Source organism: Neoarius graeffei, chromosome 8, assembly GCF_027579695.1.
Source record: "Neoarius graeffei isolate fNeoGra1 chromosome 8, fNeoGra1.pri, whole genome shotgun sequence".
NCBI classification, from domain to species: domain Eukaryota; kingdom Metazoa; phylum Chordata; class Actinopteri; order Siluriformes; family Ariidae; genus Neoarius; species Neoarius graeffei.
The window spans coordinates 70,795,917-70,810,638 of NC_083576.1; the positions used below are offsets into that span (position 1 = coordinate 70,795,917).

The following is a 14,722-nucleotide window of genomic DNA, read 5'->3' on the forward strand; positions in this document are numbered from 1 at the left end:
GCTCATCAGGCTGGAAAAGGTTACAAAACCATCTCTAAAGAGTTTGGACTCCACCAATCCACAGTCAGACAGATTGTGTACAAATGGAGGAAATTCAGGACCATTGTTACCCTCCCCAGGAGTGGTCGACCAACAAAGATCTCTCCAAGAGCAAGATGTGTAATAGTCGATGAGGTCACAAAGGACCCCAGGGTAACTGAAGGCCTCTCTCACATTGGCTAATGTTCATGAGTCCACCATCAGGAGAACACTGAACAACAATGGTGTGCATGGCAGGCTTGCAAGGAGAAAGCCACTGCTCTCCAAAAAGAACATTGCTGCTCATCGGCAGTTTGCTAAAGATCACGTGGACAAGCCAGAAGGCTATTGGAAAAATGTTTGTGGACGGATGAGACCAAAATAGAACTTTTTGGTTTAAATGAGAAGTGTTCTGTTTGGAGAAAGGAAAACACTGCATTCCACCATAAGAACCTTATCCCATCTGTGAAACATGGTGGTGGTAGTACCATGGTTTGGGCCTGTTTTGCTGCATCTGGGCCAGGTCAGCTTGCCATCATTGATGAAACAATGAATTCTGAATTATACCAGTCAATTCTAAAGGAAAATGTCAGGATATCTGTTTGTGAACTGAATGTCAAGAGAAGGTGGGTCATGCAGCAAGACAACGACCCTAAGCACACAAGTCGTTCTACCAAAGAATGGTTAAAGAAAAATAAAGTTAATCTTTTGGAATGGCCAAGTCAAAGTCCTGACCTTAATCCAATGGAAGGACCTGAAGCGAGCAGTTCATGTGAGGAAACCCACCAACATCCCAGAGTTGAAGCTGTTCTGTATGGAGGAATGGGCTAAAATTCCTCCAAGCCGGTGTGCAGGACTGATCAACAGTTACCAGAAACGTTTAGTTGCAGTTATTGCTGCACAAGGGGGTCACACCAGATACTGAAAGCAAAGGTTCACATACTTTTGCCACTCACAGCTATGTAATATTGGATCATTTTCCTCAATAAATAAATGACCAAGTATAATATTTTTGTCTCATTTGTTTAACTGGGTTCTCTTTATCTACTTTTAGGACTTGTGTGAAAATCTGATGATGTTTTAGGTCATATTTATGTAGAAGTATAGACAATTCTAAAGGGTTCACAAACTTTCAAGCACCACTGTACTTCGCTAAATCCATTGCTAGCAGAACAGAACCTAGCTAGTTCTCACATTCGAGGGCTTGTAAACATTTCCATGATAACAGCAAGCTCTGCCCAATCAAACACTGCAGTCAGAAGTGTAGCCGAGTGCTTCTAAATTAAACCGCGATTAAAACAGTGTTTAGAGAGCAGTTCTAAGGACCAACAATTTCATTTATGCATTATATTATTGTTCATTACGGTCTACTACTACTACTACAGGAATGCTATTAAGATAGTATATAGTGGTATGCAAAAGTTTGGGCACCCTTACTGAAAATGTCTGTTACTGTGAATAGTTAAGTGAGCAGAAGATGAACTGATCACCAAAAGGCATAAAGGTAAAGACGATGCATTTCTTTTCAGCATTTTCTGTAAGATTTATGTATTATTTTTGTTTTGTACAATTGGAGAGTGAAAAAAGAAAAGGGATGCCATGCAAAAGTTTGGGCACCCCAGTACATTTGAGTTCTCAGGTAACTTTTACCAAGGTTCCAGACCTTAATTATCTTATTGAGCTGTGGCTTGTTCAAATTCTTCATTAGGAAAGGTCAGATGATGCAGATTTCAAAGCTGTATAAATTCTCTGACTCCTCAAACTTGTCCCTAAAATCAACAGCCATGGGCTCCTCTAAGCAACTCCCTCGCATTCAGAATAATAAAATAATTGATGCTCACAAAGCAGGAGAAGGCTACAAGAACGTAGCAAAGTGTTTTCAGGTAGCTGTTTCCTCAGATTGTAATGTTATCAAGAAATGGCAGTTACCATAACAGAAACAGTGGAGATCAAGGTGAGGTTTGGAAGATGAAGAAAACTTTCTGAAAGAACTGCTCGTTGGATTGCTAGAAAGGCAAATAAAAACCCCTGTTTGACTGCAGAAGACCTTCAGAAAGATTTAGCAGACCCTGGAGTGGTGGTGCACTGTTCTACTATGCAGCGACACCTGAACAAATATGACCTTCGTGGGAGAGTCATCAGAAGAAAACTGTTCCTGTGTCCTAGCCACAAAATTCAGCATCTGAAGTTTGCAAATGAACATGTAAATAAGCCTGATGCATTTTGGAAACAAGTCCTGTGGACTGATGAAATCAAAATAGAACTTTTTGGCCACAATGTGCAAAGGCATGTTTGGAGAAAAAAGGGTGCCAAATTCCAGGAAAAGAACACCTCTCCAACTCTGAAGCATGGGTTGTGGATCGATCATGCTTTGGGGTTGTGTTGCAGCCAGTGGCACAGGGCACATTTCATTGGTCGAAAGAAGCATGGATTTGAATAAATACCAGCAAATTCTGGAAGCAAACATCACACCATGTGTAAAAAAAGTTGAAGTTAAAAAGAGGATGGGTCCTACAATAAGACGATGATCCAAAACCCACCTCAAAATCTACAATGGAAAACCTTCAGCTTGTGCCTCTTGAGGTATTGCCACGGCCCTCACAGTCCCCTGACCTAAACATCATTGAAAATCTGTGGATAGATCTCAAAAGAGCAATGCATGCAAGACAGCCCAAGAAACTTGTAGAACTGGAAGCCTTTTGCAAGGACGAATGTGTGAATCCCCCAGGTAAGAACTGAAAGATTATTAGCTGGCTACAAAAAGTGTTTACAAGCTGTGATACTTGCCAAAAGGGGTGTTACTAACCATGCAGGGTGCCCAAACTTTTGCTTCAGGCCCTTTTCCTTTTTTGTCATTTTGAAAATGTAAAAGATGAAAATAAAAAAAATTATTTTGCTTAAAATATAAAGGGAATGAGTAATCTTTAACTTTATGCCTTTTGGAGATCATTTCATCTTCAACTTGCTTAACTGTTCACAGTAACAGCAATTTTGACCAGGGGTGCCCAAACTTTTGCATACCACTGTATGTAACGTAATTAAATAAACCACCAGCTGCTTATCTGTCCTCAGTCTCTGATAAATCAAGGCAGGCTTTTGTCTATTTTCTCATTATATCTTTCTCTATTTTCTTTTCAATGATCCAGCTAACTTGCATTAGTTAATTACTAAAATGGGCATGTTAGTTTAAATAAATAGATAAATAACTGTATTAGGCCTGTTACACATTTGTTATGGGAATGTATATTTTTAGCTATGAAAGTGACTGACCTTCAAAGTTTAAACAGTTTGGCATCAGCAAGCTAAAGTGTATATTTTATCTCCCCCTAGGTTCCAAGAATACCGTGCTTCCTCCACTGTCGCACGCTGCTTTAGGTCAGAACACCATTACATCATTTTTCACTGGACAAGAGAGGAAGTATGACCTCGAACATCCACGTCAGAAAGCTATAAGTGATGCCCTTGTACAAGATTTAATCATTAGATGCTCCTTGCCTCTCTCCATTGTTGACAATGAGGACTTCAGGCACTTCCTGCATGTCCTGGACCCTCAGTACATGCCCATATCAAGATCCACTATTGCCTCTGTGACCATTCCAGGAATGGTGAAAGCCAAAAAGGAACTGATAAAGAGCCGGCTGGCAGAAGCATCAAGTGTCTGTGTTACTACAGACGTTTGGAGTGATGGAAGGATGTGGTCATTCCTTGGGGTGACTGCACACACAGTGACTATGAATGAAAATAATCAGGAACTCAGCCTTCAGTCGTATCTTCTTTCCTGCCGGAGAGTGCATGGGGAACACTCAGGTGAGAACATTGCAATGACGTTTGAATGCTGTGCAGAAGAATACATGATTAAGGACAAGATCAGCTTTGTCATAACCGACAGTGCATCGAACATGAGAAAAGCCTTCCAGGCAAGCTTTCCCCAAGAAGATCCCTGTGATGCTGATGATCTCAGCACATTTGAGGAGGATGAAATTTGGCAAGACCTGATGCCAGAAGATCAACAAGCAGTCAATGCCACTTTAGAAGAGAACTGTAAAGGCCAATTTATGCTGACAACCCAGTCCTCGCAGACGGTGTCGCAGACGGTGTCTGCGTAGCCCCCCCACCTTCGCAGACGCTCTGCGCGCACCTCCCAAAAATTGTGACCACCGCAGAAGCCTCGCAGACAGCGCCGCAGACAAGAGGGCTCTGATTGGTCCACTCTGCATCCGCTGTACACGCACTTCTGCTTCCCTACTTTCCCGGTTTGTTTTGTTTTCACGACCGGCATTTTTAAAAACACGAGCGAAGATGGAGCAGCATGAAGAGCGGTTGATTGAGGAAGTGAGGAAGTGCGTACATCTATACGACTCCAGTTCTAGTCATTATAAGTAACCGGAGGATAAACACTCCACTAACCACACCCACCAACTACTCCTAGCGACTTCGCGCCCCCTTGCGTTGTGCCGGTGAATAACATCGCGCACGCCTATTCCCCCGCTCAACAATAAATTACAACTGTCTGCGAAAAGCTATCTGCGAAAGCCTTGTCGCAAGAGCATGCAGAGGCCTTAAGATGCAGAGACTGTCATGCTTCACCCATTCACATAAAAGATGGGCTGAAAGACACCAGTGGTCTGGCAAGTCCACTAGCAAAGGTATCCCGTGCAGCCAATCTCCTTCACAGCAGCACCTCGTTCAAAGGCCGCTTTGAAGCGTGGTTTGGTGATGGAACAATTCCATCAGCGAATGTGACACGGTGGAATTCCACTCTGAAGCAGGTGAAGGCTTGTGTGCAATTAGACAGGCAAAAGCTATCCAGTGTGTTGGGATCAGATGGGCATAAAGACCTTATCGTATCCCCACGGGAGTATGGTCAGCTTAAAGAACTGATCGAAGTTCTCGATCCGTTCTTAGAGGCAACCAACCTAACTCAGGTTGAAAAAACAGTCACGGTCAGTGTAATTGTGCCCTGTGTCCTCACTCTATCCAGTCACCAGGAAAAAAGAGGAAAAGTCAAGTACTGTAGGCCCCTGGTGAGGGCTCTGGAGAAGTCCTTGAAAGCAAGATTCACAGAGATCTTCAGTGCAGTAAAGATACCAGGATGTGAGCCATCTGAAGGAAGGTGCCCTACCAAGTTCCCTTTCACCAACGCCTACTTCATGGCATCTGTGCTAGACCCTGCGTTTGGTTTCCAGTGGCTTGAACACGATGTGCAGCTGGACCGTAACCTCAAAGAAGGTTTGAAGAACAAGATCAAAGGTGAAAAATGCTTTGGCTTGATTTAATATTTCACAACAGTTAAGTGTGAAGCATTTAATTGTTGAGATGTTTTTTATGCATCATTGAAGATGTTAGAATAAAGCACATGATTGTAATTAGTCTCCCGCCCCTTTTCATTTCAGCGTATATAAAGGCAGAGGATGAAAAGCAAGTGCCATCGACAGCAGACCCAGAGATGAGACCAAAGGAAAGTGATGTTTCCGAGTCCCCTCCTGAAAAGCGGCCAAGACTGTTCTCCCACTATAGGAAGACTCCTCCGTCTTCTGAGAAGCCGTCTGTCCAGGCTCAGTTGACCGCATACCTCAACTTGATCGCTGAGCAGAACTCCGATTCAATCCCGTGCCTCAAGTTTTGGCAACAAAACAAATCCAAATTCCCTGCCCTCTTTCACATTGCCACACAGGTATTCTCTATCCCTGCCTCCAGTGCGCCCATCGAAAGGGTATTTAGTCAAGGAGGTATTTTGATGAGGCCTCATCGGGCAAGGTTGAGTAGTCCCATGGTGTCAGAGCTTATGTTTTTGAAATGCAACATGTCTCTGTAACTTGCTTTATATTTTTGTGTTGCACACAAATGTCAGCACGACAAAACCAATCCAAGTTCCTTGCCATGTCGGCTTAGTTCCATGGTCTCAGACTAGGCTTTTTTTTTTTTTTTAAGATGAAACATGTTCGTGTAACGTCTCTGTGTCAGCCCTGCGATAACCTGGCGACTTGTCCAGGGTGTACCCCACCTCTCACCCATAGTCAGCTGGGATAGGCTCCAAGCTTGCCTGCGACCCTGTAGAACAGGATAACCGGCTACAGATGATGGATGGATGGATGGATGGATGTTTGTGTAACATTTTTAAAATGCACACCGATGCTAACAGCACAACAGACTAAATCCAAGTTCCCTGCCATGTAGTTCCACGGTGTCGGAATCAAAGCTTTTGTTTTTGAGATGCATCATGTTTTGTGTCACATGGTTCTGTTTATGAAGTGCACACAAGTGCATTTGTTACAGTAAAGCACATTAGAGTGTTATGTTTGTGAGTTGTGTTTTTGACATTGATGCTTAACATTAGTGCCACCAGTCTTCTCCTAAATATTCCTGAGAAGGTTTTTTTTTTTTTTGGTGAATTTATTGTAGGCTATGGTATGGGATATCTTTACATTACTCGAAGCTATGTGTGTGTGTGTGTGTGTGTGTGTGTGTTTTCAGCTGCGCCATTTGTGTCGGCCTCAACTCGGAATTTTCTTTAATGACTTGGACTTGACTCGGACTTGAGCACTGGGGACTCAAGACTGGACTCTGACTCGAGGTTTAGTGACTCAAGATTCCTTTATTGGCACTGCACCGTACAGTACAGTGAAATTGAAGCACGCAATCCAGTCGGTGTATTCATACAAACGGTATTAAGGGGAAAAGAAAGGGAGGGGAAAAAAAAAGTCAGATCTATACAAGATAAAACATTCAAGTAAAAAGAGAAACAAATCTATACAAGATAGATAAGTCAATTTAAAAAAAATGTCTTTTTAAAGTTTCTATGTGTCTAGATTGTGACCCATGATACATATGTTATTTAGCAGCTGGGAGGCCCGTATCGTGAAATACTGTGACCGAGGTCTTGAAAGTACTGAGCGAGGCCCTCTGGGCCGAGGTCAGTATTCAAGGCCGAGGTCACGGTATTTCACCATACGGACCGACCTTAAGCTGGTAAATAATATATTTATTTTTTTCTTTACCAAATTCTAACAGAAAACGAGAGCGCCCGAAAGGGAAAACCAAGCCGAGCCGCCATTTTGAATCCTCATTCACGGCTGTAATGCAAATGGCTTCCTCCTCGGTATACAAGTGCATTCCATGGCAGGAGAAAAAAATACATTTTGCCGCCTATGTAGTCCCCTGTTTATACAAAATTGAGTCATTCAGGATTCAGCCATGTTTTTGCTTGGCGTTAGCAAGTTACAGGTTTTTAGCTTTCTCCTGAAAATTTTTTTTTTCTTTTATTTCTTCTTCCTCAGGGTAGTAAAACTCGCTTTCGCTGTGAAGACTGTCGTTATCGCTATCCATGATGTAAAATTAATGCTATTATATTGAGAAATGCTGGCAAAAATTTATAAGATTATCACAAATCTTAAGTCTTATTTAAAAAAAAAAAAAAAAAAAAGATAAATGTTGACAAAAAATTCTACTATGTTTGTTGTGAACGAGCGAGTCGCCAGTGGTCCGTAACCGTAACTGGGGTCCGTACCGTAGGATACGGTATAGTTGCCAGCCAATCAGAGTGCAGGATTTGATGGAAACTGCACCGCGAAAAAAATAAAGCAGGTTATTGCACAGTAGTAAGTGAATGTATTGCACAATTAGGCGTGATAATTGCACATTTGCCCATGTTGAACAGGAGCAATATAAATAAATAAATATAGAGTTGTAGACTCGACTACAACACTGACAGTTACACAATCCTTGTAGGGACATAAATGTCATTGGTGTTTTAAAGGGGTTTTAATTACTAACATGTTTCACTTAAAGCTGACCCAAGACAAGGAACCATGTTTTTGTCTTTATTTTGATTACCTTCTTTTGTCATTAGTGCAGCTGTGTGCTACACAACTACAGGTTTTTTTTTTTAATTTTTATTTTTTTAAATTGCATTTCTATATAGAAAGGGAGTATGTGATGCGAATTGATACGGAGTTTAGGTTTCACTCATGTGCAAGTGTGGTTAAAAGGGAAGTGTGTATTTTCAGGTGGTAGTTTAATTTAAAAAAAAGTCTAGAAGTGGTTTTCTTGTGAGTTGATCTATAGTGTGTGTACGTTTTGAAGTGAGATGGGTGTCCCTGTGAGCAATTCACTGAAGCAGAATTTATTTCCATGTCTGTTTGCAGTCTGAGCAACATTCATAAAGCACAGCATTGATCTTGGGTTGAATTTTCCGGACATGTATGAAAATTAAAAAAGGAGGCATTTATTATAGGCTTTGGAACGCAAATGTATACAGCACTTCCTGGCTGTTGTTGTAAGAATGATCTCTGATTAAAGTGTGTATATGAAACCAAAAGTTTCTGCATGGATTTCTTATGTCTTTATAATGGTGACCACTAGGGGGCGGCACGTCTGAGTGTTTTTCATCAGTGTAGTGAAACTAGAGATCAGACAGCAGATACAGACCTGTCCTGGCTCAATAATTTTCAGGAATACAAAACATATATATATAGTTTGAGTGATTTTTGCTTAAACAAATTGGAGCACGACAGTTATTTCCTGTCCTTACCCCAGAGACAAGTATTCCGCTTTATTCAGAAGACTTTATTAGCAGTTAAATGCGACTTCAGGGGATGTAATCAATCCTGTAATGTTATGTGTTTCAGGGATGATGATGACATCAATGACGTGGCGTCCATGGCGGGCGTGAACCTGAACGAAGAGAATGCTCGTATATTAGCCACGGGCTCTGAGCTGGTGGGCACGCAGATCCGCTCCTGCAAAGACGAGGCATTCCTGCCAGCTAATGTGCTCCACAAGCGCATCCTCGAGATCGGTAGGGAGCCCCAATGCACACACTCATTAATATATACCTTAATTAGAATGCGCTGTGCATGAATATGTACATTTATACATCAGTGTCTAAAGCCTGGAGCTGCTGATCCACAGGTGAAATAATACGTCTGGATCACTGAGCATTAAGAGTGAACGAAATCATTTTAACTGAGCCTAAGGTAAAGCGTTTTTACACCACACATCTGTCTACCTCACAAACGCTGCATCAGTGGTGATGTGGGCTTTGAAAGAAAACCTTATGGAAGCACATCCATAGCATTGTCAGTTTTTTCAGTACGTCACTTCAGAGTCTGACTCATGGCCCAAATTTTGAACCAAAATGATGTGTATGGTGTTTACAGTGGTGCTTGAAAGTTTGTGAGCCCTTTAGAATTTTCTATATTTCTGCATAAATACAACCTAAAACATCATCAGATTTTCACACAAGTCCTAAAAGTAGATAAAGAGAACCCAGTTAAACAAATGAGACAAAAATATTATACTTGGTCATTTATTTATTGAGGAAAATGATCCAATATTACATATCTGTGAGTGGCAAAAGTATGTGAACCTCTAGGATTAGCAGTTAATTTGAAGGTGAAATTAGAGTCAGGTGTTTTCAATCAATAGGATGACAATCAGGTGTGAGTGGGCACCCTGTTTTATTTAAAGAACAGGGATCTATCAAAGTCTGATCTTCACACCACATGTTTGTGGAAGTGTATCATGGCACGAACAAAGGAGATTTCTGAGGACCTCAGAAAAAGCGTTGTTGATGCTCATCAGGCTGGAAAAGGTTACAAAACCATCTCTAAAGAGTTTGGACTCCACCAATCCACAGTCAGACAGATTGTGTACAAATGGAGGAAATTCAAGACCATTGTTCCCCTCCCCAGGAGTGGTCGACCAACAAAGATCACTCCAAGAGCAAGACGTGTAATAGTCGGCGAGGTCACAAAGGACCCCAGGGTAACTTCTAAGCAACTGAAGGCCTCGCTCACATTGGCTAATGTTCACGAGTCCACCATCAGTCCACTGAACAACAATGGTGTGCATGGCAGGGTTGCAAGGAGAAAGCCACTGCTCTCCAAAAAGAACACTGCTGTTCGTCGGCAGTTTGCTAAAGATCACGTGGACAAGCCAGAAGGCTATTGGAAAAATGTTTTGTGGGTGGATGAGACCAAAATAGAACTTTTTGGTTTAAACGAGAAGCATTCTGTTTGGAGAAAGGAAAACACCTGCATTCCAGCATAAGAACCTTATCCCATCTGTGAAACATGGTGGTGGTAGTATCATGGTTTGGGCGCGTTTTGCTGCATCTGGGCCAGGACGGCTTGCCATCATTGATGGAACAATGAATTCTGAATTATACCAGCGAATTCTAAAGGAAAATGTCAGGACATCTGTCCATGAACTGAATCTCAAGAGAAGGTGGGTCATGCAGCAAGACAACAACCCTAAGCACACAAGTCGTTCTACCAAAGAATGGTTAAAGAAGAATAAAGTTAATGTTTTGGAATGGCCAAGTCAAGGTCCTGACCTTAATCCAATGGAAATGTTGTGGAAGTACCTGAAGTGAGCAGTTCATGTGAGGAAACCCACCAACATCCCAGAGTTGAAGCTGTTCTGTACGGAGGAACGGGCTAAAATTCCTCCAAGCTGGTGTACAGGACTGATCAACAGTTACCGGAAACGTTTAGTTGCAGTTATTGCTGCACAAGGAGGTCACACCAGATACTGAAAGCAAAGGTTCACATACTTTTGCCACTCACAGCTATGTAATATTGGATCATTTTCCTCAATAAATAAATGACCAAGTATAATAATTTTGTCTCATTTGTTTAACTGGGTTCTCTTTATCTACTTTTAGGACTTGTGTGAAAATCTGATGATGTTTTAGGTTGTATTTATGCAGAAATATAGAAAATTCTAAAGGGTTCTCAAACTTTCAAGCACCACTGTATATTGCATCTAAAATGCCACTAGAGTTCTCGGTTTAGTTTTTATCCTGTTAGTTTTGCTCTAATTCAGTGTTGTGTTGGTTCTAAAGCTTTTGCTCGTTCCTTAATCTCTGTCTGATGATAATCTTTCTTCATATTATAATGTTCGATGTAGAAGTCTTGAAGTTCACTTTAGGTTTTGCCGTTTGTTTCATTCATGTTGGTTTGATGCTGCCGCTTTCAAGACGGCTATCTCATTGTTAACCTCACATTATACTACAGCACTGATTTCTTGATTCTGATTGGTCAGAAGTAACCAAATTGTGGCTTTAAATCAAATTATAGGTTTTAGTGCTATATTAAAGTTTATATTAAGGAGTTTGCTTTAGTCAGTGAAGCCTTTCAGCGCCAGACCCTCGGTCCACGAAGGAGTAAAACGAGCACGGACCGGGAAACAATCCAATTGATCGGTTTGTGTGTCCGGTTGTTTCAAATATTGAACAAAAATAGAGCAAAAGTTGTATTCTTACCGAAACGTGGTCTTGTTTTGATTTGCCGCCATTACTGGACGGGTCCCTGATCACATCGCTGCCTTATTTTCAATCTGCACATTGACGTATATGAAATATAATCCCCCCCCCCCCCCCCCCCCCCCCCCCCGATCATAGAGCTGCCTTATTTTCAAATCCATGAACTGATTTGGCCTGTCATCGTCATTCTGATTTGGTGGGAAATCGTCTGCACCATCTTCTGCTATGCTGATGATGCCACTTTTTTTTTTTTTTTGGGCACGATGTCTCTAGAGATTTGGATTCAAATTATCATCCAAAACGCACTCAGAAACGACAGAAACGGCACGAATATGAGGTAGAAAGAGAATGATACAGCTGATCATGGAGGCAGAACCAGAGGTTATAATGCGTTTCATATGAAGTCAAATGATGATGTACCCTAAAACTGTCCTAATATCAAACAACGCCCAAGTCCCCATATCCATATATGGTTTCCTAACTGTGCGCATCCAGTATTGAATGTGGAAAATGTGTATTGTGATGTTATCGAAAGGTAATGCAGGCTACCAGGGCTTTGAACCGGTTCAAGGAACGAAAACGAAAACCGGGAACTTTTTCTATTTCACATGGAACAGAAACGAAACCAGAAACTTTATTTTTTATGTTCCGGAACAGAAACGCTTATTAAAAATAATGGTAACCGGTTAATACCGGTTTTTATTTCATTCCTCAAAGTTTCCGTAGCCTACAAATAAAAAAGTAATTCTTCTCCTGCACAAGTTTCTATGATCTGCTGGGGTTCACTTCCTGTGTGACATTCGCTGACTGAATGGAGAGAGCGGGAGGGTGGACTACTATCACGTCTCCACATCTTAAATAAGAGGTAAATATTGCAGTCTATCGTTATTCAAAAACGTCAATTTCAAACACGATATCAATATATTTGTCCACGTTAATGAGAGGCTCGCGAACATTAAATGACGTTAACCTCTGTTAGCCTATAGGGCCTGACTAGCCTTTGGTAACACACTAAACAAATTCTCTTTCATTTTTGGCACTTTTTCTGTTTGTGTAGATGGGAAGACATACTGAGAATCCAAATCGCCAACATTTGAAATAATAATTGTTTTGAATTATTTCTTATCTTATTTAATGAAGGTTGTAATAGAATTAGCCTACATTTGGCTTAAGCTGGATGAGACAGAGACATAATTTTATAGCCATTTGTTAAACAGCTGACAGGGAACGTAATTAACCGTTCCGGGAACGAAATTTTTTTTGTTCTAACCGGTTCGGGAACGTCTATTTAATGGTGGAACCCAAAACCGGAAACGTTAAAATTCCGTTTCTGTTCGGAACGAACCAATAGGAAAAAATTCTGGTTCAAAGCCCTGCAGGCTACATCTACAGTAAATATGATTAGTGAACACCATGAAGCACATGCACCACCTTTACTGTTAGTCTGGGAATACATTACAAACCGGCTAGCATTTCCCAACATCACATTCATACGCATGCGTACATAAAATACCCATGGCACCATCATGCACTCACCGACAACTGAGGAAAAATAAAACATAATTATGACCAGAATAAATGGCATAAGATGCATCATGCATGGATAATATTAACATTTGAAGATTTTACATTAAAAACAAACGACCATTCATCTGTTGGGACAGGGACCAGATAGTTACTGTCAGGACCCGTTACTTTTCAGACACTAATGCCGGTTTTCCACTACCAACGCGGCTGAGTTGGGCTGAGCCGTGCCGTGCTGAGTCGAGCTGAGTGGGGCTGTTGGAGTTGCATTTCGACTACAACCGCGCTGGAAGTGGGTGGACACATTGGGTGGAGTTAGCGAAAGTGGGTGGACGTCACGTGATGTCGTTAGGTGGCGCAAACAGTGACATCAGTGACCTTTTAAGCGGTAGTCTCACGCCCCGGATAGTAAACAATAAACATGGAGGACATGGAGTCGTTAGTGTTGCTGGTCTTGGTGCTGTGGCTTGTCGTCACCGACAACGCCGACAGATACTGGCAAGAGCGTATAGATGAGGCGAGGCGCATAAGGCTTCAGAAATCCTCGTAATTCGTAATTCTTCTTCTTCCGGGTTTACGGTGTTTACAGATCCCAGCGTGCTCGCGGGGCGTGTGTGGGCATGTGAGGACACTCCTCCTCACCAGTCAGTGCACAGGGGAGTGTCTCCTCACGCCCCTAGCCCCACTCGGCTCGGTTTGGCTCGCTTCAGCCCCACTCCAAAACCGTGCGAGTTTTGGGTGCTAAGCAGGGCTGAAGCGAGCTGAGTCGTGCTGCTCTGAGGTAGTCGAAACGCGAGCCGTGTCGGGCTGAAGTGAGCTGAAAAAGGGTAGTGGAAAAGGGCCATTAGATGAACACTGGCTCTAGTACAGTGGTTCCCAACCTTTTTCTGAAGGGACCCATACTTTTACCATTGTAAGCTTCGGTGACACCCCCCCCACCCCACCCCCCCACCCCCCAATGAAATTTATTATGAAATAATCGGCCTACCTCTTTTACATGAAGTACTTTATTATTTTGGAATAATTCAGGCTACCTGCAATTTCACTCAGAACCTGTGGCCTACTTTAACAAACACATCTTTCTTAATCATTTTTCAATATAGGCCTATTACCTGCTTAAACAACACAGACCAATGACAAAAACCAGTGTGAAATTAGGCTACATAAACTATACTTGCAGAGATGCCTACTAGTACGGATTGGCCGTATTTTGTACGGAAAAGTTACGTAAATGCGATGTTACGGCAAACAGTGTTATTCTGTACGGAATTATTATAAAGTCTTAAAAAATTCCAGTGAGTTGTTTTTAAATGTCCAAGCGACTTTTTCAATCCATGCGCGATTCACGGCTATTTATTTTTACGACAACCGCACATGCTGTGTGTGACATGCGCAGATTCTGCACATGCTGTGTGTGACATGCGCAGATTCCGCACATTTGTTCGCGCTATTTTCGATACGGTAGAATGGCCGTGCATTACACCCAGTCAAAAGGGCAATGGATACGCGCACTGCAAACTGTGTAGAACTGACATTAACATCACTCATGGTGGTCGCGATGACTGCACGCGGCATGTCAACTCCAAAAAAAAAAAACCTATGGAGTATGCTGAAATGGCGAGTCAGGCGGAAAGTAAATCTGGGGGTATCCAGCAGTTTTTACGAAACCTGTGGATGAAAAGACACGGAACGTGACGTGCTGAAGCGGTGATTGTTGACCTATGCTTGGAGTTGAACTTGCCAATTATGGCCCTTTTCCACTACCCTTTTTCAGCTCACTTCAGCCCGACACGGCCCGCGTTTCGACTACCTCAGAACGGCGCGACTCAGCTCGCTTCAGCCCTGCTCAGCCCCCAAAACTCGCACGGTTTTGGAGTGGGGCTGAAGCGAGCCAAACCGAGCCGAGTGGGGCTT

The 14,722-nt window shown here is 42.2% G+C and overlaps 1 protein-coding gene across 2 annotated transcripts in view; it reads left to right on the forward strand.

Annotated features, from left to right (window-relative positions):
* si:dkey-219c3.2 (transcription initiation factor TFIID subunit 4) overlaps positions 1 to 14,722 on the forward strand; it is a 159,441-nt gene that overhangs the window by 39,871 nt on the left and 104,848 nt on the right. For both annotated transcript variants that reach the window (XM_060928169.1, XM_060928170.1), the window contains one exon: positions 8,646 to 8,815. In XM_060928169.1, the coding sequence (XP_060784152.1) occupies positions 8,646 to 8,815 (170 nt within the window). The remainder of the gene's footprint in view (positions 1 to 8,645; positions 8,816 to 14,722) is intronic.